General features: G+C 42.0%; 1 protein-coding gene across 8 annotated transcripts in view; it reads left to right on the top strand.

Moving 5' to 3' along the window:
* PHACTR1 (phosphatase and actin regulator 1) overlaps positions 1 to 24,575 on the top strand; it is a 430,561-nt gene that overhangs the window by 211,734 nt on the left and 194,252 nt on the right. The window contains exon 1 of one of the 8 annotated variants that reach the window (XM_084619599.1): positions 11,917 to 12,123. The exons of the other annotated variants lie outside the window; for them this stretch is intronic. Within the exon in view, the coding sequence (XP_084475725.1) occupies positions 11,955 to 12,123 (169 nt within the window). The 5' untranslated portion in view covers positions 11,917 to 11,954. Of the gene's footprint in view, positions 1 to 11,916; positions 12,124 to 24,575 lie in introns of those variants that run through there. 8 annotated transcript variants of the gene reach the window in all.

Below are 24,575 nucleotides of genomic sequence, written 5' to 3'. Positions count from 1 at the left end.
TTTTCGGAGGTTGTCAACTGAGGCTAACTATTTTGTTGAGTTGTTTCAGATCTAAGACTCTGGCAATTGCTGCTGCATCATTTCGCTAATACTTTGTGTCAATTGTGTGTGTATATTAAGTATTTGAGTGTATATGTTTATCATGTGCGAATATGCGTGTGTATGTTGTTGAAATTTGTCATACTGATATTGTCTGTTGTTGTATAACGGAGTATCCGCCATTCTAATTTTATAAATTTTATTAATAACAATAATTGAATATTCTAAAGGTAGAATAAAATGTAGTAGATTTTGATATGAAAGAAGGAAGGAAGTATACGTAACTAAAAAGGGTGTATTTCCAATTACAATCAACATTGCTTAATTTTAAGGAAAAGTTATCTTGATCTCTTAATCAATGTTATGTCAAACAGTTGATGCAGTATTCATTTTTTGAAAGTTTTTATAATAAGCGATGCTCCGGGGGGATGGGGAGGGGGACACAAGGTGGAAGCTTCACCTAGGGCGCAAAATATCCTTGCACCGGCCCTGGGTGTGGTTGCTATGGTTTTAAAATTTCCTTCCTGTATGAAAAGACCCTCTTTAAAAACACAACTCTCTCAAACACAACTCTGGATCTCTAGACTTTATAATTATCCAAGGGACAGATGTTAAAATGCTTAGCAAATTTTATTTTAAAATACATACCAGTATTTCAGCAGGAACTGATTATGCAGCTATTTCTTTAGACCAGCTTACTCTAGCTTCTTTTGTTGATTGCTATTCAGGGCTTTAAAAAGGCAAACAATACTTGCTATTTCTTTTGTCAGTGAGCTCGATTGATGGCATGTGTATTGTCTGTTGGTATTATTGAGACTAGTCTAGCTTTGCTAAACTCTGGGACAGTAAGGGAATGATGACACGGGGCTGACGCACAGTGAGACTTTTCATATATGGTTTGTGCACCGTGCCAATCCACAGTGAAAGCCGCTAAGGAGCGGAGAGTCTGACACTGAAAAATGATTAGACTGCAATGAGAAAAGGGGGATGGGCAGAGGAGAGGAAGAATCCTTTTAGTTTTTTCTTGGAGAACATGAAAGGCTCCTCATGCAGATTTCCGTGCTGTTCAGAGGAGCCTGTGTCTCTTGCAGAAGGAAAGAAAGATCCAGAAAGACATTAATTGTATGGTCAAAAGCTGCTTGTTTAATTTCAGTGTTTTTCAATAACTAAACTGGAGTGGCGTGCTGTCCTAGGAACTTTTGTCCTTTTTTTCTTTTTTAATTGAGAATTTTAGTTATTAAAGTGAGAGATTGACAGGGTGTGCCTCCCTGGGCATAAAGTGGGCAGATTCTGTGAATGCTTCCTCTGCAACTCCTCCAATGTACCTTAGTCTTTATCTCTAGCTGCCCTGAATCCCATATTGTCCATGCCAAATTGCAAAGTGCTCTTTAGTTATGGGGAACCTCTGAAGTTTGGGAGGATCAGTCAATTTAATTAAACCCTGGATATTTTGAACATATATTCACAACTTTCCTGGTGCTAGGAAGATTTTCCTTCTTCTTCTTCTTCTTCTTCCCTTTCTCTCTTGTTCCTCCCTATCTGATACCTCTTCCTTGCACCTCAAATTCCCTCTTTCTGGCCCCAGTATCTTCGCTTCTTCTTGCCCTCCCAAACTTTTATCTCTGTCTCTCTCTTCCAACAGATCCCCTTCCTTGAGTGCTCTTTCATCATGGTTCGTTCAAGCCTTGCACTCTCACTGACTGGATGATTTCTTTTCAAGTCCATGTTTTATGACATCCTCAGGTCCAAGGTTCCTCAAAATGCATCATCCAGCCTGGAGACTGGAAAGGTCCTAAAACACACTGGTTATGGCAGAGATTGCTAGACAACCTTTGACCAAAGAAGTATTTCAGCAAAGGCAGGGGATAGAGGCCAATTAGAAAGCAGGAGAAAGAATGTACTCCAGTACTACATGAGATAGATCAACTCTATCAGGTTATGCTCTGAAACAGGAGAGATGAACAGATACGCTGTATTTTTCATGATTAGAAAAAAACAACTATGAATGAATTTTAAAGAGAGAGAATTTTATGACCATTATTAACATTTGCAATGCCTACTCTTGTTATAGGAAATTCACAGCAGGGAATTCTTTCTAACTTCTGTTTTTCATGCTTAGCCTAAACCCATATTGACAGCGAAAATATGTGACTGTAAACCTGAGCCAGCTCAAATGACTTTGTTCTAGGGTAACTCCAGAAAACTTACTTTTCTAAATTCCCAACTGCTTGTCTTGAAAGAACCATCTAAGGGAATGTGTTTAATGCACTATAATATTCCTGATTTTCAGGTAAAATGTTTTAAACTACTACCAATTAACTTCATATGAGCCACTTATAAAAACAAAAAATCTAGTCAATCCCATTACATTTAATATTATAACTTGTTCACTATGGCCTTGTGATCTCGCTAGCCAGTGGAGAACTTTTCAGATAATAGCTATTCATGAATTTGCTTTGTATTAATTCTTTTTTTATTCTGGTTAACAGGCATGAATCTTATTCTTGTTTACTTTAGATGTATGACTTTATCAGAGATTTCAGCAGGGTGATCCTCCTGTACTTTGTCTGGAAAAGTGGCAGTAAACCTGTGGATTATCAACAGGGGATTATTAGAATGTATATATTTTTTCAGGCAACCATGTTAGCTGATATTGCCAGAAATAAATTTGATTAGCCATGTAGACAGAGTTGTGAGGTCAAATTCTGCTTTGAGCTACCATGTGCAATCTGACTGTCTTCAGTAGAATTGTACTGATGTGAGTGAAAGCAGAATTTTGGCCTGTTTTCTTCAATTTTCTCCCAAAGGAGCTGGTGAAAGATCTTTTTAAAAATAGGCCAGGCAAAACAGTAGACAACGTACAGAGCAATTGTGCATCGTAAGGGAGTGGAAATGGATAGCCTGATGGGTCTTTCCATCTATAATTTATATGGCTAAAATTTTTAAAAATGACTAGTGGTTTTGGGTGTCTCCATTTTACATGTCCAGTTTGAGACTTCTTAAAGAGGGCTGACTTTCAGAAAGTGCTGAGTGCCCTCCCTTCTGAATATCTGCCCCTACAAGGGGCTCAAGCTGAGCACCCAAAAAAGTGAGGCAGCAGAAATCACTAGTTACTTTTGAAAACTTTGGCCTATATTTCTGTAAATTCCCTCTTAAAGCATGTGAAAATCCTGAAAGAATAATGTTGTGATACCATGGAGTTATCTTAAAGAATGATAATCGAGATGTACCACAAACTTATCTTAATATTTGGTTACCCTGCCTACTATAGCTGCTGATGGAAGTTTGTTATGGTTATATATATATATATATATATATATATATATATATATTACATAGGTTATTTATATAGGTAATGTGGTTTTCGCCCTTGATTTTGACATTTTATATGGGAGTCAGTAGCCACTGGCAGGTGGGTGATGAGCAGTGAGTGGATGAGTGAATGAGAAGGTAAACACCTGTACAAATTTTACTGGGAATCTCAGGAGAAGAACACATAACGCTTGCCTTCAAAGGAGGCTATTAGAAAGCAACAACTGCAGGAAAAAATGAACCAAAGCTATGGACTTGCCCTGATTACTTCAATGGAGCTATGCTGATTTATATCTGGCGCCTTGTATAAGGTCACCCAAAATGAAGACTAGGTTCATACAGGTAGTTTGCAAGCCTTAATGAATCTTCAGACAGGTTTGCTCTGAATTTTTGAGTTTGTAACAACACTGGAAACCTGCCAAGTTTCACATCATTTCAGGTTGCATTGCAGTGGTTGCACATTGCTCTGGTAATTATGACTATTCTTTGGTTTTCCCTATATTTACTATGTCATCCTAAAACATATCCTTGAACACATTCAAATTAATATGTATGAAATGAAACAATTGCAATAAGTAACTCTGAAATTCTCCCAGCAGCTCAGACTTGTGCCTTGTTTGCAATACCTGTTGGTCATACGTAGTTTTACTCGCTCCTATTTTTTTGCTGACTCGAATATCCATTTCTTGGCAGTAGGGAAGGGAAAAAACCTAAAAATGAAGCAGTCCTGCATGCGTCCCTCACACAGTTTGCTGAGTACTTGGCCTCATGTCTACCATATGTTCAGGCTGTTCACCTGGTCTCTATCCCTTCCTCCTTTGTGGCTAGAAGCACTTCAAACGTGAATAAGGCAGTCTTTCCCCTGAGGGTTTGCTGCACATACGCTCATGGAAACACTTCCTCCTTACCTCACAGGTCTTGTCTGAGTATTCTGTAGAAGAGTATAACCTTGCAAAGAATTATAATTCCAAATAGGTACCTGACTGTGTTCCTACACTTTTCCTGGTCTTTTAGCAGCAGACTCTCCCTCTGGTGGGCGGGAAGCAGGAGGTGGGGAGCTAACTTTATTTATTTATGAGAAGAGGGAAGAGTGTTTTTTGAAAAAGCTCTATTATGTATCACACTTTGCATTCATTCCACTTCAGGCAGTACATAACTGGCTGGGAAGCTGACAAGTGTTTGTGCGTCTAGAAATTGCCACTGCCTTTACACTTTTGTGGTGTTGGTGCCTTTACAACAGCAGGGTTTATACATTGTTAAACTGACTACAGAGTTGATTCTGATCTCTCGTCAGCATAAGAGTGGTGTAATTGCATTGACTTCATTGGTGTTACTCCTGACTAACTCTGGTCTCGCAGAGATCTGAATCAGGTCCAAAGACTTAGGGGGAAATCCTGGCCCCACTAAAGTCCATGGGAATTTTTCTATTGATTTCAATAGGGCCAGAATTTCACCTTTAATATTTTCTGCTCAAAACACCACCTGGCTCTAATATTAGTTCTCCCCTCTTATGCCCCCACCTCCATATTGGTTCGTCATGTGTGTTCACTTAGTCTGTGTCTACACTACAAGCTGAGGCGTGATGCACTGTAATCATGGTAGCGCCAGTCGTGGCAGCGGAGGCCTGTCTGAGCTGTGCCAAGTACAAACCTACCTGACATTGGTAGGCATGTACTCGGCATGACTCAGCCATGCATCTGCTGCCACTGTCCTCGCTGCTGCAGCTACGCTGTTATTTATACTCATGCTAACTTGATGAGAACTAGCACAAGCATGTGTACAAAAAGTAGGGGAATCGTACCCCTACCTCGTAATGTAGACATAGCCTTATAACCACGTCCAACTTTCATTCACCTATTACGGGTGTGGGTTTGGCATTGTGTGTGTTACTCATCATTCAAACGGTAGCTCAGCAGTCTTTCCCCTGCTCTTGTGGATGATGGATAGGATGATACACACATCTTTTTTTCCCATACGTCTATTTTACCACCAGCAGTTAGTCACAGTGCAGCGAACAGGTGTTCCCAAGCTGTCCTCCGTGTGGGTAACTTTTCCAGTTAGTCTTTATGCACCATATGGTGTTGTGTCAAAATAGAGCAGGCCTTCTCCTAAATGAAGGAATGACTGTGTAACAACACAGTATGCACCTGGGACCTCGTGGGCCCAGCAAGAAGAACAAGAAGTTCCACATAGCTGTTAATCAGTGTTTAAAAACACAGGGGAAACCAAGAAAGGGCACTTCCATTCCCTTCTCCTTGTGTGTTTCTGTAACATTTGTGATCGCCTGACTCTTGGGCTCTGTGCAGAGCAGCTGTGATTGTTGTGGAAAGATATGGGTGTGGCTGCAGAAACCAAAGGTCGCCCTCCATTTCAGGAGGTGGGGTTCTGTACTGCAGAGAGTCGCAGGCTGTGGTCTGCACCAGGCTCTGGTTGCTCTAATGGGCTGGAGTTTATGTAATGTTTAAAATTTAAAAAAATAAGTGTTAAACACAAACACTCCATATCTAAAAAACCCGTTGGTGGTTATTTGTATTGCAGTAGTGCTTAGGAGCCCCAGTCATGGACCCAGATCCCATTGTGCTAGGCACTGAAAACACAGAGACTGAAAGCCCCATAGCTTTACCGTAAGATAGCTGCTGGCAAGGAACTCTCCATGAGGGATCCTTTGCTCTGGAACTTACTTACTTTCTCTGCAACTTCCTGGTGCCCTAAAAGGGTCATCTGGTTTTTTAGGCTTTTCCCAGGTGATAAGTAGAGGGTGCTGTTGAATGGGATGTTATATTGATGGTTGATCAGTTTTTTGCTGTCATCAGGCTAGTTATATATAATATATTTTCTCCTTAATTTAGAGATTGTTGATTTAGATATGTAAATAGTACAATAAAATACATAAATATAGTCTACCCTGTAGTACCCGATAGCACATGTATCTAGTTAGTCATTGCACACAGCCCTGCAGTATTTATTTGATTTTATGCTTACATTTACTCGCCTGTGCTGTTTGTGATGGAATAAATGCCCATAAGAGACACCACCAGACCAGATTCTGGTTCAGCTTGGCACTTTCTTGTCATCACCATCCCTAATAATGTTTTTTGCACTGGGGTGGGGGGAAGGGAAGCATTGAAATGAATGCCAACTGTAAAAACCTAGAAGTCAATTTCCTTCTCCTCCTGATGCCATGACAAGGTTTAGTAGAGCTGCAGCAATAGTACACTGTTCGTGAGCTTTCTCTGAAATAGTCTGATGGAGAAAGCGCTACAGGCTCTCTATTATTTGTAACTAGAGCAGGTCAAAATGTATTGGAAAAAAATCTGCTGAAATTTCAAAGTGCATCAAAAAATGGGAGAAAAGTTTTTTTTGATTAAATGTTACAGGGGGTTTTCCTCATTTTAACACCTGTGCTAGTTCTAACTATATCTTATATTCTTGTCCTGCCCCTAATGGCAGTATGGGACAATGTTTATGTATACTGTGCCCATTGATAACTAGCTGCACTACAGTATGCAGTTCATAGTAGAAAGGGAAGAGGAAACAAAAAGGGAAAAGTTAGACAATATTTGCCAAACACAAAGAGATTCCAAATATAGATCAGCAGGTAGCTATTAAAACAAATAGGCCAAGTGAACAAAATAAATACTTATTCAGTAAATAAGGCTAAAGAGCTGTGCAAAACAAGGATTTAATGTAATGTTGCAGGATCACAAACATTTCAGCTTGCAACCACTGAAATGGCCTCAGCCTATGATCTAAAATCTATGGGGATACTTAACCCCAGTATACATCATTTATGCTGATCTATTGCTGCAAAGAGGACCTTGTGGGAAGCTTTTTTACAATCCCAACACCTGCTCCTCTGCATAAAGAGCAGGAGAAGGCATGGCTGAAGTGTACGGTGCTCCAGATGATTTCAAGCCTCTGGGCTGCTCTGAGTTGTAGCAGGTGCTTACCCAGCCCCATGGGATTGGAGAAGGTAGGCAGAAAACCCTCTTTTAACCACTCTCCAGTTGAACTGAGTACTGGTCTGGGGCACCTGAAAATCTGAGCCTGGATGTTTTTAGCTGACTGGTTCTATTGCTTCTCTCTGCCTTTACAGGGATAATTTGAAAACAACTAAACAGTATCATAAAGAGGAAGTTCCCAGCTAGGTAATCTTGAGATATGAGGAAATGCGTTCCAGGGGAAAGGTGGGCTGGAGCTCAACGTTTGGATCTGAATGTGAATCTTGATCTGAGCTGTCATCAGGGTTCATGATATTCAGATCTGGGTTTCTGGTTTGGAGCATTCTTTATTCCAAATTGGTGGTGAAGGTGATATTTGTATTATAGCCGGCCTAGGGCTACAACTGAGATTCTGAACCCATTGTTCTAGACAGAGAGATCATAAAAGACCGTTCCTGTCCTGAGGCGTTTACAGCCTACACAGGCAAAGAGTGGAAGGGAAACGGAAACACAGAGAGGTGAAATGACTTGCCCAAGGTAACCTAGAAAGTCAGTTGCAGAGGTTGGAGTAGAACACAAGTTTGCTGACGCCCAGTCCAAAAGATCATTCTGTCTCGGTCATTTTTTAGGTGCCACAATGTAGTAAGGAGTACTTGGGTTTGCAAACATTACTGAGGCAGTGAACAGAAAGGGTTGTTATGGCTTTTTTGGCTTTTGTTAAAATCAAGACGAAGCAAGTTATTTCCTGCAGGAATACTGCAGTATGTTCATCTTCCATTATTTGTGCTAGAAATGATTAGCAGCGGCAGCTTCTACCGTAATTACACAGATCATAATTAAAACATATTTTTGTCTTACGAGCTGTGGCAAATTCAGACTTTCTATAAGGCAGCTCTTGGGAATGAAAGCAGTTTGCATGCTCTAGTGAAGTGCATGTTACAAAAGACGTATTTGCAGATGGGTTCAGGACATGTTTGTCTCCTGCAGGTGCTATGTACTTTGGATGCAATGTGCCAGACTTTCTCATGGGTAATTTGGGTTCAGATCTGAATGGAATCCGTGTTGCCCATTGGGCAAGCTTGTTAGCGTATGTGCTTCCAAAAACGCAGCAGAATAGCCAGGGCTCCAGTGTCCAGTGGGGAAGGCCTGCAAATGCACGCTATAGGGCAGCACCTGTGGTAGCACCCTCCACAGCAGTGCGGAGGGTCATGGAGTTATGATGATGGGTAAACCAACAGAGGGGTGTAGGCATGACCATGGGTGTAACTAAATAGATATACTAGTCAGCATCCAAGGCTGCACTTGCTACCCACCCCTCCTACTACCCGTCTGTTTATATGGCCCCTATCTCTGCATTTTTTTTCTGAACACTTCTTAGACGTCCATTCATTTTTTTTTCTCATGACACTTGTGTGAACTAGAGAAATATTCTCATCCCCATTCTATAGACAGAGAACTGAGAGACAGAGCGATCTTAAGTGACTTATCTGAGGTCACACAAGAAGCCTGTGGTAGATTCAGGAATTGAGCTACATTCTTCTGAGTCCTAGCCCAGTGCCTTACCCACAAAACCATTTGCCCCCATCTAGCAGCAGCTATACTAGTAGTCTGCTCCTTCAGTCTCCCTCAGTGATCTACTGTGCAAGGCCTGTTTACTCAAGCCTTGTGCAGCACTCCAGGATTGGTCAGCAGGGAGCAGATATCAGCCTATATTGGTCAGCAGGGAGCAGAAGTTAGACCCAAACCAGAGGGCTAGATCTGAAACCCCCTATGCTTTGGGAAAGCTCACATCTGGAGTTACTTTGCCTCTCTTGACCTACTTCTCCATTGTGGCAATGTAAAACTCCAACTGTGGGCAGCCCTGAACTTTGGGAAATTCATGACGTAGCTTGTAGCTACCCCTAATGTTTGCAGAACTACTTTTTGACTCATAACCGTGTTTAACCCAATATGAGGAGTTAGCGAGATGGTGGTAGAGGAAATCCTCAGGCCCTGAGCTCCTGTTTTGGCCAATGAATGAAGACGCAACTAATTTTCAGCTGTTTTCTTTGGAATTTTTAATTTAACGTACATTTTTGCTGAGTGATTGAAACTCGGTTAAAGAGGGTACTTTTTAAAATGCATTCACCCTTATAAATGGGATGCACATATATTATCACATCTATCTGTTTGCTTGCTATTGAGACTCTAATCCTGCATTTCTTGTGCCCCCAAAACTCCCACTAAAGTCAATGGGGAATTTTGGATGAGCAACCAATGCAGGATCAAGCCTTGTGTGATGCTAGTGAAGTAGCTAACCTGAAGTGACTGACTCCATTTGACACAAACACACCCGCAGGGTGATGTATAGGCTGTGTTGCATGGCTGAGTAAATGGCATTTTTCTACTGAGAGCCTTTTTCAGCCCATGTTACAGTAGTGGGCTCTAACAGTATCTAATCTGACTGTGAACCATGCCAAGAAAAATGAAGCATTGCAATTTTTGCCATAAAAGACCTCTCAAGGTTCAGTTCCCAGTGCTGCCAGGGGAGAAGTGACACCTGCGTCAGAACGATGCATGGTAAGCAGGGCAGAAGTTCATCACGTGTATTTTTATTTATTCATTTATTTTGAAAAATCATGAAGAGGGACAGAAAATATTAATTTAAAAACATCAGGCAAAATCCTGAAGTCTGCCTCAGTTTTCCTCCTTGGTCAGGCAAAACTCCCCTTGGTTTCAATGATGGTTGTGGGTAAGAATGGAATGAAAACCTGATAGGGGTTAGGGTCAGTCTCGTTAAGCCTATGGAGTGTATTAAAATGTCGTGTGACAATGGCAAAGAATTGCAGAGTGAGTCACTTTCTTCTATCACTGAACAGGGAACTTAATAAAAATAAAGGTACCAGCACTATCCCGAAAATTACTCTCTGTCTCCGCTACATTGTAGAGCTTCAACCTGGAACCCACCCAACCTCTTTCCAGCTACAGATTTAAAGGAACAGCGCTCCCTCTCCATGAGTTTTTTTTTTTTCTCATCTCTCCCCTCCCCTGTTCTCCTATACTTCTTTCCCCAGGCACTGCAGGATCAAAGTCTCCCTCGCTTCCCTCCCTCCTTCCCTCTCCCCTCCAACCCCCCCCGCTAGGATATCTCTGTTCAGTGTTCTAGGTCCTTCCCTAAAGCACTGCTTCAGCAGAGGGTCAGACCATTTGAAGCTGCTTGGTATCTTTACAGAACTGTGAATCGAGGCAATGTGGTCTTTTCCTATGGGGCTGTCATCGGCAAAGGGGATGACAGATCATAGGACATTAGATGAATATTCCCCTATGAGCCAGGAGCTTTGTGAGGGCCTTTGAAAAGCCACTGCCCTGACTACCAGTATCCAGAGATGGTATTGTAGCTCTTCAGAGCAGCTGCACTTTAGGAAAGGGGGTGAAGAAACAAAGAGAGGGTATTCGTCCTGCGATGAGTAGCCCAAACAGACTTTCCGTGTCTGCACTCCTCCTTGGTGAGCCATAGCCAGGGTTGGTCTAGGAAGAGTGATTCCATTCCAGAGAAGCCTGCGTTGATGTCACCAGTCACTGCCAGCTAGTATCAATGGCTGTCATTGAGAACCACCAGACAGATGCCTCCTCTGTACTTTAAAAGAGCCAACCAGAATTTGGAAAAGCCAGAGTGAAAGGACTATTTAAAAAAAAAAAAAAAAAAAAAAAAAAAGAAAAGACCAAAACTGGCTGTGATAGGTGCATATAGCCCAATTGTCTTTAGTTCTCAAATAGCCAAGTGAGTCTGCAGAGGAGCAGTAGAGGGGGAGCCAGCCTATATCAATATCCTGGATGATTTTCCTTTGTGTGTAAAATATTAATTATAACCGAATAGGCTGTGGTGTTGCCTGAGAACAGGCAATGTTGTTGTGTTCTGCAGAAGGAACACAGCGTTGACTGTCCCTGCATGCACAGTACCAAAGGTTTCCAACAACACTGGTACTCTGCATGGTAATTCTCACATTTGTTCGCCAGAGGAGGAGGTGAGGGAAAGGGAGGAGGCGTTGGGAGAGCATGGGGGCAGCTCTGCACTCATGGGAAGCATGCAGCAAGCAAAGGTAGCTGAAAATAATTAAGTTCTGATTTGCTGATGAAGCTGTTTAGAATCCATGGCTGAGAAGTATCACAGGTGTGGAGAGAGGAGTGACATGCTGAGAGCATCCTCCAGCGAAGATCATTTGGATTGGTTAAGGCAGCTGGGTCACAGAGGCCACCAAGGCTCAGGCAGTGCTTTTCCCTACTCTGGTTTCAGAGTAACAGCCGTGTTAGTCTGTATTCGCAAAAAGAAAAGGAGGACTTGTGGCACCTTAGAGACTAACCAATTTATTTGAGCATAAGCTTTCGTGAGCTACAGCTCACTTCATCGGATGCATACTGTGGAAACTGCAGAAGACATTATATACACAGAGACCATGAAACAATAACTCCTCCCACTCCTTCCCTGCTCTCGCTCTCTTTCTCTCCCCCTCCCTGCCCCCCCCCTCGCTTTCCTTCCCCCTTCTCCTTAATTCTTGGAGAGGGGAGGGGGTGGCAGATAAATGCTAAGGCGAGAGTGAATGGATGGCGGATTCCACACACATCAGGCAGCTTGGGATGCTTGCTTTTTCTTCTTCGGGCTGCAGGGAGGGCTCTGTTCCAGCCATGAATGGGGAGAAACCTAAAAAAAAAGCTTTCTGTCTATTGAGGATGAAGCCACTGAAGGAGCCTGCTACCAACAACAACAATGTATCTTTTGTGATACACTGTCACATAGGCAAGGAGATCAAACATATATGCAGCAACTGCAGTCGCGGGGAGGAAGCCCGTGACGGTGAGTGCTGCGATTTTTGTGTGTGAGGGGGACAGAAAAGTATGTTTGCTTGTAGGGTATGCGTGCACTACTGTCAGATGCTTGATGCTTAGCTTGCTACTTAATGGACTGCAGGAAAATAGAACAGGAGGCACCGAATGAATGTAATGAGCAAGTATTCAGGGTAGTGACCAGAGAGAAGCCAGGAGGACAGTTATCTTAATAACCTCGTGTTAGCAGCTAATGGGGATAACACTCTCTAGTTGCCATAGAAATTAGTGCATATATTCATTGGTTTCACCATTGTTGCTATGAATTTATTAGACCGGTGTTTCTGCCTTGGTGCATCAACTTTTTCTTCACTGTGCAGCAGTAGAGTTTGCCTGACTTAATTATTGGTATTTGGAAGAGTGTGTTACGTGGAATCAATCTTGTGTGATATTTCACCATGCTGTCAGCAACAAATCACTGGGGGGTGTTTGTGGTTATATTGGAATTAATATAGTGTCCTTCAGCAGACAACTGCTACCACATCCTCCCCCACTCCTTTTGGGGTTGAGCAAAACCTCGAAAGGTATTCCAGGAGAGTGACAATAAAATCACAAGTGTTTGTACTGGTAAGTATATGCTTTTTATGTTCTGTAAAAGCAATGTATAAACAGAGTGATGACAGATTGTTTGGATATTGCTAGAGTCAGCAACTAGGAGAAGGAGAGAACTAGAAGAGGCATAAAACCATCCATGCAGAAATATCCTCACAGATGGTACCCCACGTCCTTGTTTAATATGAGTTTGTTTTGTTGTGTTGCTTTACATTTTACTTCAGATTTGAAGGTTCTAGAGTTAGAGCTAGTTAAAACGGATATAGTAGGCAGAGCTCATTTCCTGAAGGTCAGAGAGAGGTTTTTGACTGCAAATGTGACTATGAAAATGTAATAACACTCTGGGCTGCTCGCTGTTTGTGGTGCTTGCCACTTTATTTCACAGCTTTTGACACTGAGGCAGGGTCTGGAATTAACAAAAGCCTGCTTAGTTTGCTCTCAGCAGAAGAGGAAAAATATTATTTGGGATCTGCTAGTCCTTTGTCAGCCACAGGTCTGCTGCTTAATGAAGTAACTATGGTTTTGCTAATGTCCCTTCAAAATTAGAGCCTTGGCAGTGTAATTATAGTTGCCTTTGATTAAATTGCAAGTGAAGCCGAATGGAATTCCTTTCGCTGTAGAGTATGGAGATAGCCTTGGAATCCTGGAAATACACATTGGGTTAAACTCCCTTATTGGTTACACCGGTGCAATGGAGAGAAGAAATCAGACCATGCTGTATACCTTATTATAAGTGCTTTTTCCCCACACCTACATATTGCTGGTGACAGCAAACCCCAGGAAAATCAAATTGAGAGATTTGCAAAGCAGTCGCAAGTACTTTACAGTATTGGCATGATTTATTTATCCCTAAAAACAGACTAAGCCACTTTTTAAAAATATGCATTGCCAGTTTAATTGAATTGATGTGTAAATGGATTACATCAACATCCTTTTTTGGTCTCCACAGCATTGTATGTATAACTGCAAGCACAGTAAGAAGAGATCGTAGTTGCTCTTTCTTTTAACAAACATGTGTGCTTATGTGTATAACCTCAGTTGCACGTACCCTTTAGCAGATTCTCAGATGCATAGTACTGTAATCTCTCTTCCTTTTTATGTTAGTCTGTTCAGTCTCTAATTTTCAGTGGGATATAGACTAATAACAATAGTCCACTAGTTATGAGATAACCCAGTAACCCCAGAAATACAAAAGCACAAGAAAGACAGGCTTTCACCTTACAGACCTTTGGGACATCTCAGAAATCTGATTTTACCTCATGGTACAGTGGTATTATAATTCATTCTTCCTCATTTAAGTGGTCTTTGACCATAATAATTTTAAAAGGATAGAGTTTGATTTACAACTATTAACTCTTTTCTTGCTACGGGTGCCATCAGTTTCTTATGCAATGGTAGGAAGTAATGAAACTGTATTTCCAGCTATGTTGGCTGAGCTTAATGCAGAAAGTGAGAAGTCCATGAAGGAACTTAGGAGCACATAGATGGGCATGGTCAGACCCATGACAGAGGAATTCATTTTAGCAGCTGCATTTTGGATGGACTGAGGAAGTGGGAAGTAAAAAGTCCAAAGAGGAAGAGGTTGCAGTACTCAAGGTGGAAAATGAAAAGAGGTTTTAGCAGTAGCATGGAGAGTAGATAATGAATCTGGAGCTGGTCGTAGTCTGAGAATTAAGAAAAGGAGGACTTGTGGCACCTTAGAGACTAACAAATTTATTTGAGCATAAGCTTTCGTGAGCTACAGCTCACTTCATCGGATGCATGCAGTGGAAAATACACTGGGGAGATTTTATATACACAGAGAACATGAAACAATGGGTGTTATCACTCTTGTTACGGTGTGTATGGTCAGGTAAGGTGAGCTATTGCCAGCGGGGGGGGGAGGGGGACGGGGACCTTTTGTAGTGATAAGATCTGTGAGAGTGATGGGTCGTCCTTCAGGATAGGTTGTAGATCCTTGGTAATGTGCTGGAGAGGTTTTCATCAAGGATCTACAACCTATCCTGAAGAATGACCCATCACTCTCACGGATCTTGGGAGACAGGCCAGTCCTTGCTTACAGACAGCCCCCCAACCTGAAGCAAATACTCACCAGCAACCACACACCTCACAACAAAAACACTAACCCAGGAACCTATCCTTGCAACAAAGCCTGTTGCCAGCTGTGTCCACATATCTATTCAGGGGACACCATCATAGGGCCTAAACACATCAGCTACACGATCAGAGGCTCGTTCACCTGCACATCTACCAATGTGATGTATGCCATGATGTGCCAACAATGCCCCTCTGCCGTGTACATTGGCCAAACCAGACAGTCTCTACGTAAAGAATCAATGGACACAAATCAGACGTCAAGAATTCTAACATTCAAAAACCAGTCGAAGAACACTTCAATCTCTCTGGTCACTTGATTACAGACCTAAAAGTCACAATTTTTCAACAACAAAACTTCAAAAAGACTCCAACAAAAGACTGCTGAATTGGAATTAATTTGTAAACTGGATACAATTAATTTAGGCTTGAATAAAGACTGGGATTGGATATGTCATTACACAAAGTAAAACTATTTCCCTATGTTTAAAAGATAAATTTGTTAGTCTCTAAGGTGCCACAAGTACTCCTTTTCTTTTTGCGGATACAGACTAACACGGCTGCTACTCTGAAACCTGAGAATTAAAAAGTTCTGCAAAAGAGAGAGAGAGGAGTGTAAAACACTTAGGCTGCCTATCTGGGTGACAGAGAGGATGGTGATGGAAATGGAAGGGGCACAGAACTGTTTGTGAGGAAAAATGAGTTTAGTTTTCATCTGCTGAAGTTTGAGTTGGCATCTGGACATACAGGATGGAATGTCCCGGAGGCAGTCAGACATGCAAGACTGAACAGACAGGAAGAGGTCGAGGAGGGACAGGTATAAGTCGTCATCTTAGAGATGATAACTGAAGCCATGAGAGCAGATGAGGTCACCTAGTAATAGAGTCAAAAGAAAAGAGGAAAGGAGTGAGGACAGAACCCTGAAGAATGCCAGTAGGGAGCTGAAGAAGGATGGGGGGCAGGAGAACCAGGAGAGAAGAGAGTCTCAAAAGCCCCAGGAAGAGAGCAGAGGTGGAGAGACGGTGTTTTGAAAATGGCAGAAAGATCAGAGAATGAGAATATGCCCAGTACTTAACCAGGAAGATACTTGGTAAGAGGACATTTGCAGGAGGTAGAGAAGGGATGGAATTGGATTACAGCAGATCCAAGTGCTCTGGAAGTTGAGGTGATAAGCATATCCTGGGACATGCTGAGTACCTTCAAATCACCTTGATTTCAGTAGCTGCTGAGAGTGATCCTGGCAGCACTGTGGCTGAGTAGACTGCATGCTTGAGGATCTCGGAGGCAATGAAGTGGTAGTTGGAGAGGCAAGTATGGAGACAGGAGATTTTTGGTTGGTTTTTATTTAGGCAAAAAGGTGTGTTCTTACCACAGGTTAACTAATGCACGGTAAAATCTTAATGAAGTTTTTTGTTTTCACACGGGTTAGCAATTTGAGGTAAACACTAGGTTCCCCCATGGGGTATATCAACACTGTAGTTGCAGGGTGCAATCACAGCTCAAGCAGACATACCCATGTTCTCTTTAATCTAACTACCGCAGGGACCCACAGCAGTGAAGCCGCATCAGCATGCGCTTCAGGGCGGGCTATACAAACCAGCCTGGAACCCTGGGTAATTATTCACACAGCTAGCCCACATGGGCCCGCACGCTGCCATGGATTCACTGTTCCGGAGCTTGAGCTAGCTAAACAACAGCTAGATCAGGTATGTGTACTTGATTCGTATTCACACCCTATGGTTGCAGTCTAGACATACCCATAGCCTTTACCTCGACCTGCTCACATGGGAGAAAGCTACGAACAATCTTGTCATTATGAGGGTTTTTACCAGTGCTAGTTACCATGTTAGCTAACGCGCAGTAAAAACACACCTTTTTTCCTAGTGTGGATGCATCCTAAATGAAAGAAACATCCATAGCCTAGATTATGTACCTTTTATACACAACCCTGTTCTGGAAGTATTGTGGGGTTGCACCACCCCAAGGGGAGTTCTGAGAGCTCCCGCAAGCACAGTGTGTGATATTATTTGGTGTAACCGCCATCACTCTGGGTCCCTTCTGCACGTCTGGTTAATTCTGCTTGCCAGAATGTAGCACCTAGCTAGGATCCCATCCCTTCATTCACTTTAGAGTGTCTTGCACACAAAGAGAGCTGTCCTGCTGATGGAGCACAGGGATTGCTGTTGGGGCTGGCCCTTGCATAGGGACAAAGGATCAGGCGGGATTGTGTGCAACATAACACACTGGTAACTTTGTGGTACCTATTTAAGGATTGCAAATTCAAAGGAATACAGTAGAAGGCTGATGATTTACGTGATGCTTTCCTTAAACATTGGAAATTGAAACAGTTTTAACTGCAGACTTGCTAGTTGAAAGAAAAAGGGAGAAAATCACACCTTCAATCTTTAGGAGCTGAAATAAGGTCAAAAGAACTTCCTTACCCAAAACTTAATTTCTCTGCCTGAGGCAAGTAGTTAACTACACTTGTACAGCACTGTAATGAATCATTCATATTCCGCTAAACTGCTTGTGACAGAAATCTCTGGCCCCAAAATAAAATGGTTGTACACAATCAAAGATCTTTGCAAGCCTTGGCTAACCATGAGAGGTTCACTGGCATGTCTGTGCAGAACATTACTCAGGAGAGCATTGGGCTTATTATAGAGAGTCCTGGCAATGATTTAGACGTGATTTAAGGCCCTATAGAACTCCCAGTATCGGCTGAGGTCTTTGAGGAAACCACAGATGACAAGTGGGGAACCCTATTGGGGAAACTAGATAACAGAGCAAAAAAGTCACCGCTTCCCAAAGCGAGGCCCAAAGACCAGCATTCCAGTTCTTTGTCCCCTGCCCCCAGGAGTCTGAGTAATTTCCTTTTTCTCCAATGAAAGTTAGTGGTAACCTGGAGGAGAAAGTGCAGCAGGCTTCCCTGTTATAGAACAGTCTGTTCATATAATTGTTTGCAGTTTTAAAACTAGGAGGGAGGAGAGAAAAGAATACTTTGGGGTTATTGCCCACAATTGTGAAAAAAGAAAACACAAGAAGTGGGGGTGGGAAAGGAAAAAATTGGTGGACGTGTTATTTTTTTAAAACATGTTTTGTGTTTGTGACATTTTGATCAGCCTGTCTCATTCTCGTTAGACCCTACTGATGCAGAGGTGTACTGCAGAGAATGTTATTAGAGGAAAGACCCACTAGTCTGCCATCACCTTCCAGTTTCAGTGTCTTTAGGGAGCAGCCAAGTGGCCTGCTCCAGTCTTGCTTCTCTCTGTGGACTCTGCTGTCTTCTAAGCTTAGGTGCCATCTTTGGAGGTGACATGGCTTCCTGTCCCATGATGAAGATCAAATTGGAAAATATTGTTATTTAAGCCTGTCAAAGAGAGAGGCCTGGGCAACACCGAAGGCTCGTCATTAAAACTTTGGTGGTGGCGGTAGTCCAAAAAGCAAACAAAATGTTAGGAAGTATAAAGACTGGGATAGCAAATAAAGTTGAAATTAGTGAAATGTCAGTCTATAAATCAGTGGTTGTCATCACCTTGAATGCTTTGTTGAGTTCTGGTCATTCTGTCCCAAAATAGAGCAGAAATAGAGGGAGTTCAAAGAAAAGTGATCAAAATGATTAAAGGCACTGAAATACTTCCACATGAAGGGAGATGGTGAGTAAAAAGAGACATGATAAAGGTGTGCAAAATAATGAATAGTATAGAGATGGTAAAGCTAGTGCTTCTATTTAATTCTTCTCTTGCTGCAAAAACTTGGGGACATGTCATGAAAGAATTAAAAGAAAATATTTTTGTACATAATGTAGAATTAACCCATGATACTCATTACCACAAGATTATCAGTGAAGACAAGGCCTTAGTGAGATTTTTAAAGAGATTAGATGTTTATTTGGATAATGAGAGCTTCTATAGTTAGAATTTTAAATTATTTTTATAAGGACTGTACTGTGAATTCTTACGCTTCAGAGCCATGCCCAACAACTAAATGATAGGATTGAGGAAGAAACTTTCCCTGGGGACAGGTTATTCCATAATTATCCACTAGAGATTATTGCACTTTCTTCCAAAGCATCTGATGCTGGCCACTGTAAGAGAGAGAGAGAGAGAGAGAGAGAGATACCAACTGGATGGACCATTGGTCTGAACAAGCATGTTGTTCCTTATTCTTATATATGTCTCATACTTTGCCCCCTTAATTTTATTTGACCTATGTTTATACCTCAGCCACAGATATGCTAAGTAGTTAGTTTTCTCCTCTCTCCTTTTTCATTGTATTTCAAGTATTGTCCCTTTACTTATTTGCCTCTCCTTAGTGGAGTCTCCATAGCAGGATGTTTTGCATGGTTGACTGTTTCTTATGTAAAATAAAGCTTCTGATTCATTAATGGAAAATGTGATCTGTGGAGCAGCATACCTTAAATCAGGTATTATTACTGTTTACTACTAATAATGCCATGGCACAAATCTGAGTAAGGAGCAGAACACGGGGACATTGGGAAGGTAGAAAAGAAATCAGAAGGGTAGATCCAACCCAGTCTTCAAATAAATGGTTCAGTTTTCTTTCTTTCTCCTTTGTCTTTTTCATTCACATTCTATTTCTTTTAATCTCATGTGTTTTTGCATCTTTTTGTTTTCTTGTTCAGGCAAAATGATTTGCCTTTTGTCTAGAGTTGGAAGTAGTAAGTGCTGGTACTTAGTACCTGCAAGGCGAAAAAGCATCAGGAGGGTACAGCTGTTATGAGTTCCTGCTTGACTGGCAAAACATTGCAAAACCCTAACTTTTTAAATATACTGTTGGATGTTTAATACTGTTGTGTTCTGCTGTTTGATCAGAGAGGGAGGCAAATATTCCACATCATTTTAATTTTTATAGCAATAACATTTTATTTCTTGCTCTATTTCAGTGCCTTGTAATAGATACCTATGATTTGTTACATCAGCACGTCTCATTTGTAGTCAGAGAGCATAGAAGAACGTGCCTTCGTGCTGTGGCCTTCTTATCCACCCCACTTAGTAATCAAAGCATAATTTCAGGAGCATAGTATAAATGTACATGGTGATATCTTGCTAAGGATCTGTCAGGATTTCCAGGAGTAATTGGATGAAGTTAAGCAAAAGAAAATTTAGCTTCTTGTCTATGAAATCTGCCAGACAAGGTCTTGCAAAACTCACTGAACGCCTGCTAACTGGATTAACCTACTAGAGAGAGACTGATATGAAAGATGAGGGCGGTCAGGGTTAAAGGCAGACACAGGTCAGGGTTAAAGGCAGTATTATAGTATGTGATGTCTAAGAAGCCCAGTCTTCATGCCAGCACCATAAGTTTGGAAGTGGGAGGGTGCTGTGATTTTTACCAGATTCTGGGTGGGCTGGGGTGGAGGGTGAGAGGAGAATGGAATATATTTGGGGGCTCCATCTTTTGTATCCATCTGTAGCTAGTAGGAGTATGATTTAAGGCTCCTCCTCTGTTTAGCTCCTGGGAAAAAAGAGGCTCTTTCATTCTCTTGTTCCACTCCAGAGTTTTCTGGCTGTTGTGAGAGGGATGGGTCTCTACAACTTTATTCCTTTCACAGCCCCTTGGCCACAGCAAGGACAAGGAGAGGGGAAGAAAAAAGCCTTTGGTCCTGTCTCTCTTCCCCTTCCCCATCTCTGTTTTTGGCCTCACTTTACAGTAGGGGGAGATGTGTCTGACAGAGTCTTTGTGTTTGGAAAGCACCTAGCGTATTGTAGGCACTAAAACAATATAAAGAACAACCACACATGCACACCCCATCTGACTAGATTAAAAATAAGAATTGCCTGCAATGTCTTATTTTCTGGGTCTTTAGTAGGATTCTAATGAAATGTAAGGCCTGATATTGGCTTTCTGAAAAGTCCAAAAGAAGTAGCTCACACTGCTAGGCGCACTCCTTTGTTCACTGACTGTAGTTGAGATTGCAGGAACATTGAGGCAACATTTAACGTACAAGGAATCAGCTCAGAAAAAAGGATGTGTAAATGGTACATCGCATGGACATCTGATGCCTTTTTAAGCACTCTTATGACTTAAAAAGAGCTTTATGTCCAAATCCTGCCCTGTCTTGCATGGGTGTATTAGAGGAGAAGAAGGTTCAGGGAGCCACTCCCAGTGCATCAGTCCAGCATCAGGGCAATGTTCTAATCCAACACTACTATGAGAGGGGCTCAAGTACAATGCCTGCTGGCCTCAAGGGTTGTGATCCAACAGTTCAGGGATATGGCCATATCACCCGTCCCTCAGCACACATGCTACAGTGTGCAACACACACATTAGCTTGGACATTTTGGGGAAGCAGTAAATTACACTTCACATATTTTCCTCCTGGCACTGCCTGTTCTGAGCTGTCCTGCCCTATAGTGGAGTAATGATTATTATAGTGCCATAGTTCAGCAGATGCCACTCCATTTCCACCACCACCCAGCAGAGAGCCACGATACTTAAGGGAAGGATTTTGCCCTTAGTCGTCTTTTGCCTGACATTTTTTAGGCCATTTGTCTAATGGATTTGGGCACTATGGATATAGGGCATAAATATTAAAATGGCTGCAACTTTTGAATATGTCTTGGGAGACTTTGGCAGCTGAGAATGATTTCTGTTTCACCTAATCACAAAAGAAATTGAAGAACAAAAGTAAAGATATTTTAAAGTTATTCAGTTTAAAATGTCTAAAAATGCAAATGTGCAGTAATTGCAAGACTGGACTTTTTGAATGCAAAGGTGCAATAATTGAGAACCAGGATTTTTGAAGAGGGACTTGCTTGAGTCCAGCAAAGATCAGTTCAAATCCATATTATGTTGCAGTGAGTTATGCACAAAGGAGTGTATAGGTTGTGACCTGGAGATACTGCTGTCTGGTGAGTCAAGAATCTACAGATTAAAATGTTGCTAAACAGACCTTTGTGCTTTAGAGTTTTTTACAGTCAGAATTTACATATTATAGAGTCCCCAAATACATATTGACAAGCTAAACTGGTTCTGGAAATGCCACTGTGGTCTATTATGTCCATGGTCCACATATTAGAAAGCTTCTTTGGGGCACCTATGGACTATAATGTCAGTGATCCCTGTCATACGGAGGCCCTAAGAACTCATTAACAATGTCTCCTGCACAACTATTGAGGCACAATTGCCTTGAAATTTGCTGGATTAGGAGACATATCCAATATAGTACAAGCAAAGTGTGTGTGGAGGGGGGTGGGAGGGGGGGAATAATTTCCAACATGGAGACGTTGTCAGTTTGCTTAATTTTTGTACCATAAATTTTTTCTGTAGAAACATTGTTTGTTCTCCATCAGCTGAAATTAAAACAATTCAAACAGGATTTATGTCATGTTTTCAAACTTATCATTTCTTATCTTCCTGATGCTACTTTACAATCTGTTTTTAAATTGCAAAGATTACTAAAAGGCAGAGAAACAAGGATGGATGTTGTGAGAGTTTGCTGTATTTAAGCGCACAGGTGATGTGGGGAAAATAGGGCTCACAAGTAAAAAAAAAAAAAAAAAAATCTCTTTTCCCCTCCCTGAAACTTACCCATGCAGCAGCAGGACAGGATACGCTCCTCACCCTAGTGCATTTACTTTCCTAAGCTATAGACGGGGGGATTAACTAAAGCTCTCAACAATATTCACCATCCCCAAAGGGACTTGATATGCTGGCTTGTGGATGTGAGGGCTAGGAGCCTGACCCAGCATATATATATTGCAGTCAGTGCCAGGCACTAGATAGGGTCTCATGAAGCTCTGGTGTGTAGCCTAATTTAGGCACATCCCAGAATGCATCTTTCCTTTTCCCATTTTCCAGAACTGGCCTCTCTAAACATTCCTGCCCTGTACCAGCAAGATGGCTCAGGGACCCTTTGCTCCTCCCATCATTGCACGTCTAATGAATTAGGCCAGTATTATGCACTTGTAGTTTGATTCCCAGAATATGTCCAGTAATTCTAAAGTGTAAAAGTGTGAGTGGCTTTTTATGCATTTATACTGGCCATGATGAGCGGAGTTAAATATGAACACAGCTTTCTCTTACTCGTGCAATGTGTACACATCACAACATAAAATCATAACATGTATGTCCCTAACTGTTAAAGAAAGAATGGACACCCTGTAATTCCTAACTTTCTCTTCTCCCTTTCCCATACTTGGCGTGGGTTGCCAGAGTGGCAAGTTCAGCTCTTTATCTGATCCTGCATTCCGCCACTAAAAAAGTCACCCCTCCCCTTTTTTTTTATTCCCCGCAGTCTGCCGTGGGTAATGGGTCCATATATGGAGGAAATTATAAGAAATGCAAGTCCATATCTGTTTCTTTACTTCTGCAGGTGGGTATTGTAGTTGTAAGAAAGCTTGATAGAGATCTTGTAGGTGTTTGTCTCTGTCTGAGGGGTTGGAGCAAATGCGGTTGTATCGCAGAGCTTGGCTGTAGACGATGGATCGTGTGGTGTGGTCAGGGTGAAAGCTGGAGGCATGCAGGTAGGAATAGCGGTCAGTAGGTTTCCGGTATAGGGTGGTGTTTATGTGACCATTGTTTATTAGCACTGTAGTGTCCAGGAAGTGGATCTCTTGTGTGGACTGGACCAGGCTGAGGTTGGTGGTGGGATGGAAATTGTTGAAATCATGGTGGAATTCCTCAAGGGCTTCTTTTCCATGGGTCCAGATGATGAAGATGTCATCAATATAGCGCAATATAACGCATTATTAAGGATCTACAACCTATCCTAAAGGATGACCCAACACTCTCACAAATCTTGGGAGACAGGCCAGTCCTTGCCTACAGACAGCCCCGCAACCTGAAGCAAATACTCACCAACAACCACATACCACACAACAGAACCACTAACCCAGGAACTTATCCTTGCAACAAAGCCCGTTGCCAATTGTGCCCACATATCTATTCAGGGGACACCATCACAGGGCCTAATAACAACAGCCACACTATCAGAGGCTCGTATACCTGCACATCCACCAATGTGATATATGCCATCATGTGCCAGCAATGCCCCTCTGCCATGTACATTGGTCAAACTGGACAGTGTCTACATAAAAGAATAAATGGACACAAATCAGATGTCAAGAATTATAACATTCATAAACCAGTCGGAGAACACTTCAATCTCTATGGTCACGCAATCACAGACATGAAGGTCGCTATCTTAAAACAAAAAAACTTCAAATCCAGACTCCAGCGAGAAACTGCTGAATTGGAATTCATTTGCAAATTGGATACTATTAATTTAGGCTTAAATAGAGACTGGGAGTGGCTAAGTCATTATGCAAGGTAGCCTATTTCCTCTTGTTTTTTTCCTACCTCCCCCCCCCCAGATGTTCTGGTTTAACTTGGATTTAAACTTGGAGAGTGTTCAGTTTTGAAGGGGTTTTACCAGCAGGAGAGTGAGTTTGTGTGTGTATGGGGGTGGGGGGGATGTGAGAGAACCTGGATTTGTACTGGAAATGGCCCACCTTAATTATGCACATTATAGGGAGAATGGTCACTTTGGATGAGCTATTACCAGCAGGATAGTGAGTTTGTCTGTCTGGTTTTTGGGAGGGGGGTGAGGGAACCTGGATTTGTGCAGGAAATGGCCCAACTTTATTATCATGCACATTGTGTAAAGAGTTGTCACTTTGGATGGGCTATCACCAGCAGGAGAGTGAATCTGTGTGGGGGGGTGGAGGGTGAGAAAACCTGGATTTGTGCTGGAAATGGCCCACCTGGTGATCACTTTAGATAAGCTATTACCAGCTGGACAGTGGGGTGGGA

This window comes from Lepidochelys olivacea (genome assembly GCF_965140295.1).
Source record: "Lepidochelys olivacea isolate rLepOli2 genome assembly, chromosome: 2".
Classification (NCBI taxonomy): domain Eukaryota; kingdom Metazoa; phylum Chordata; order Testudines; family Cheloniidae; genus Lepidochelys; species Lepidochelys olivacea.
Note: the sequence above shows the minus strand (reverse complement) of the source record. Positions and strands in the feature narration are given on the sequence as shown.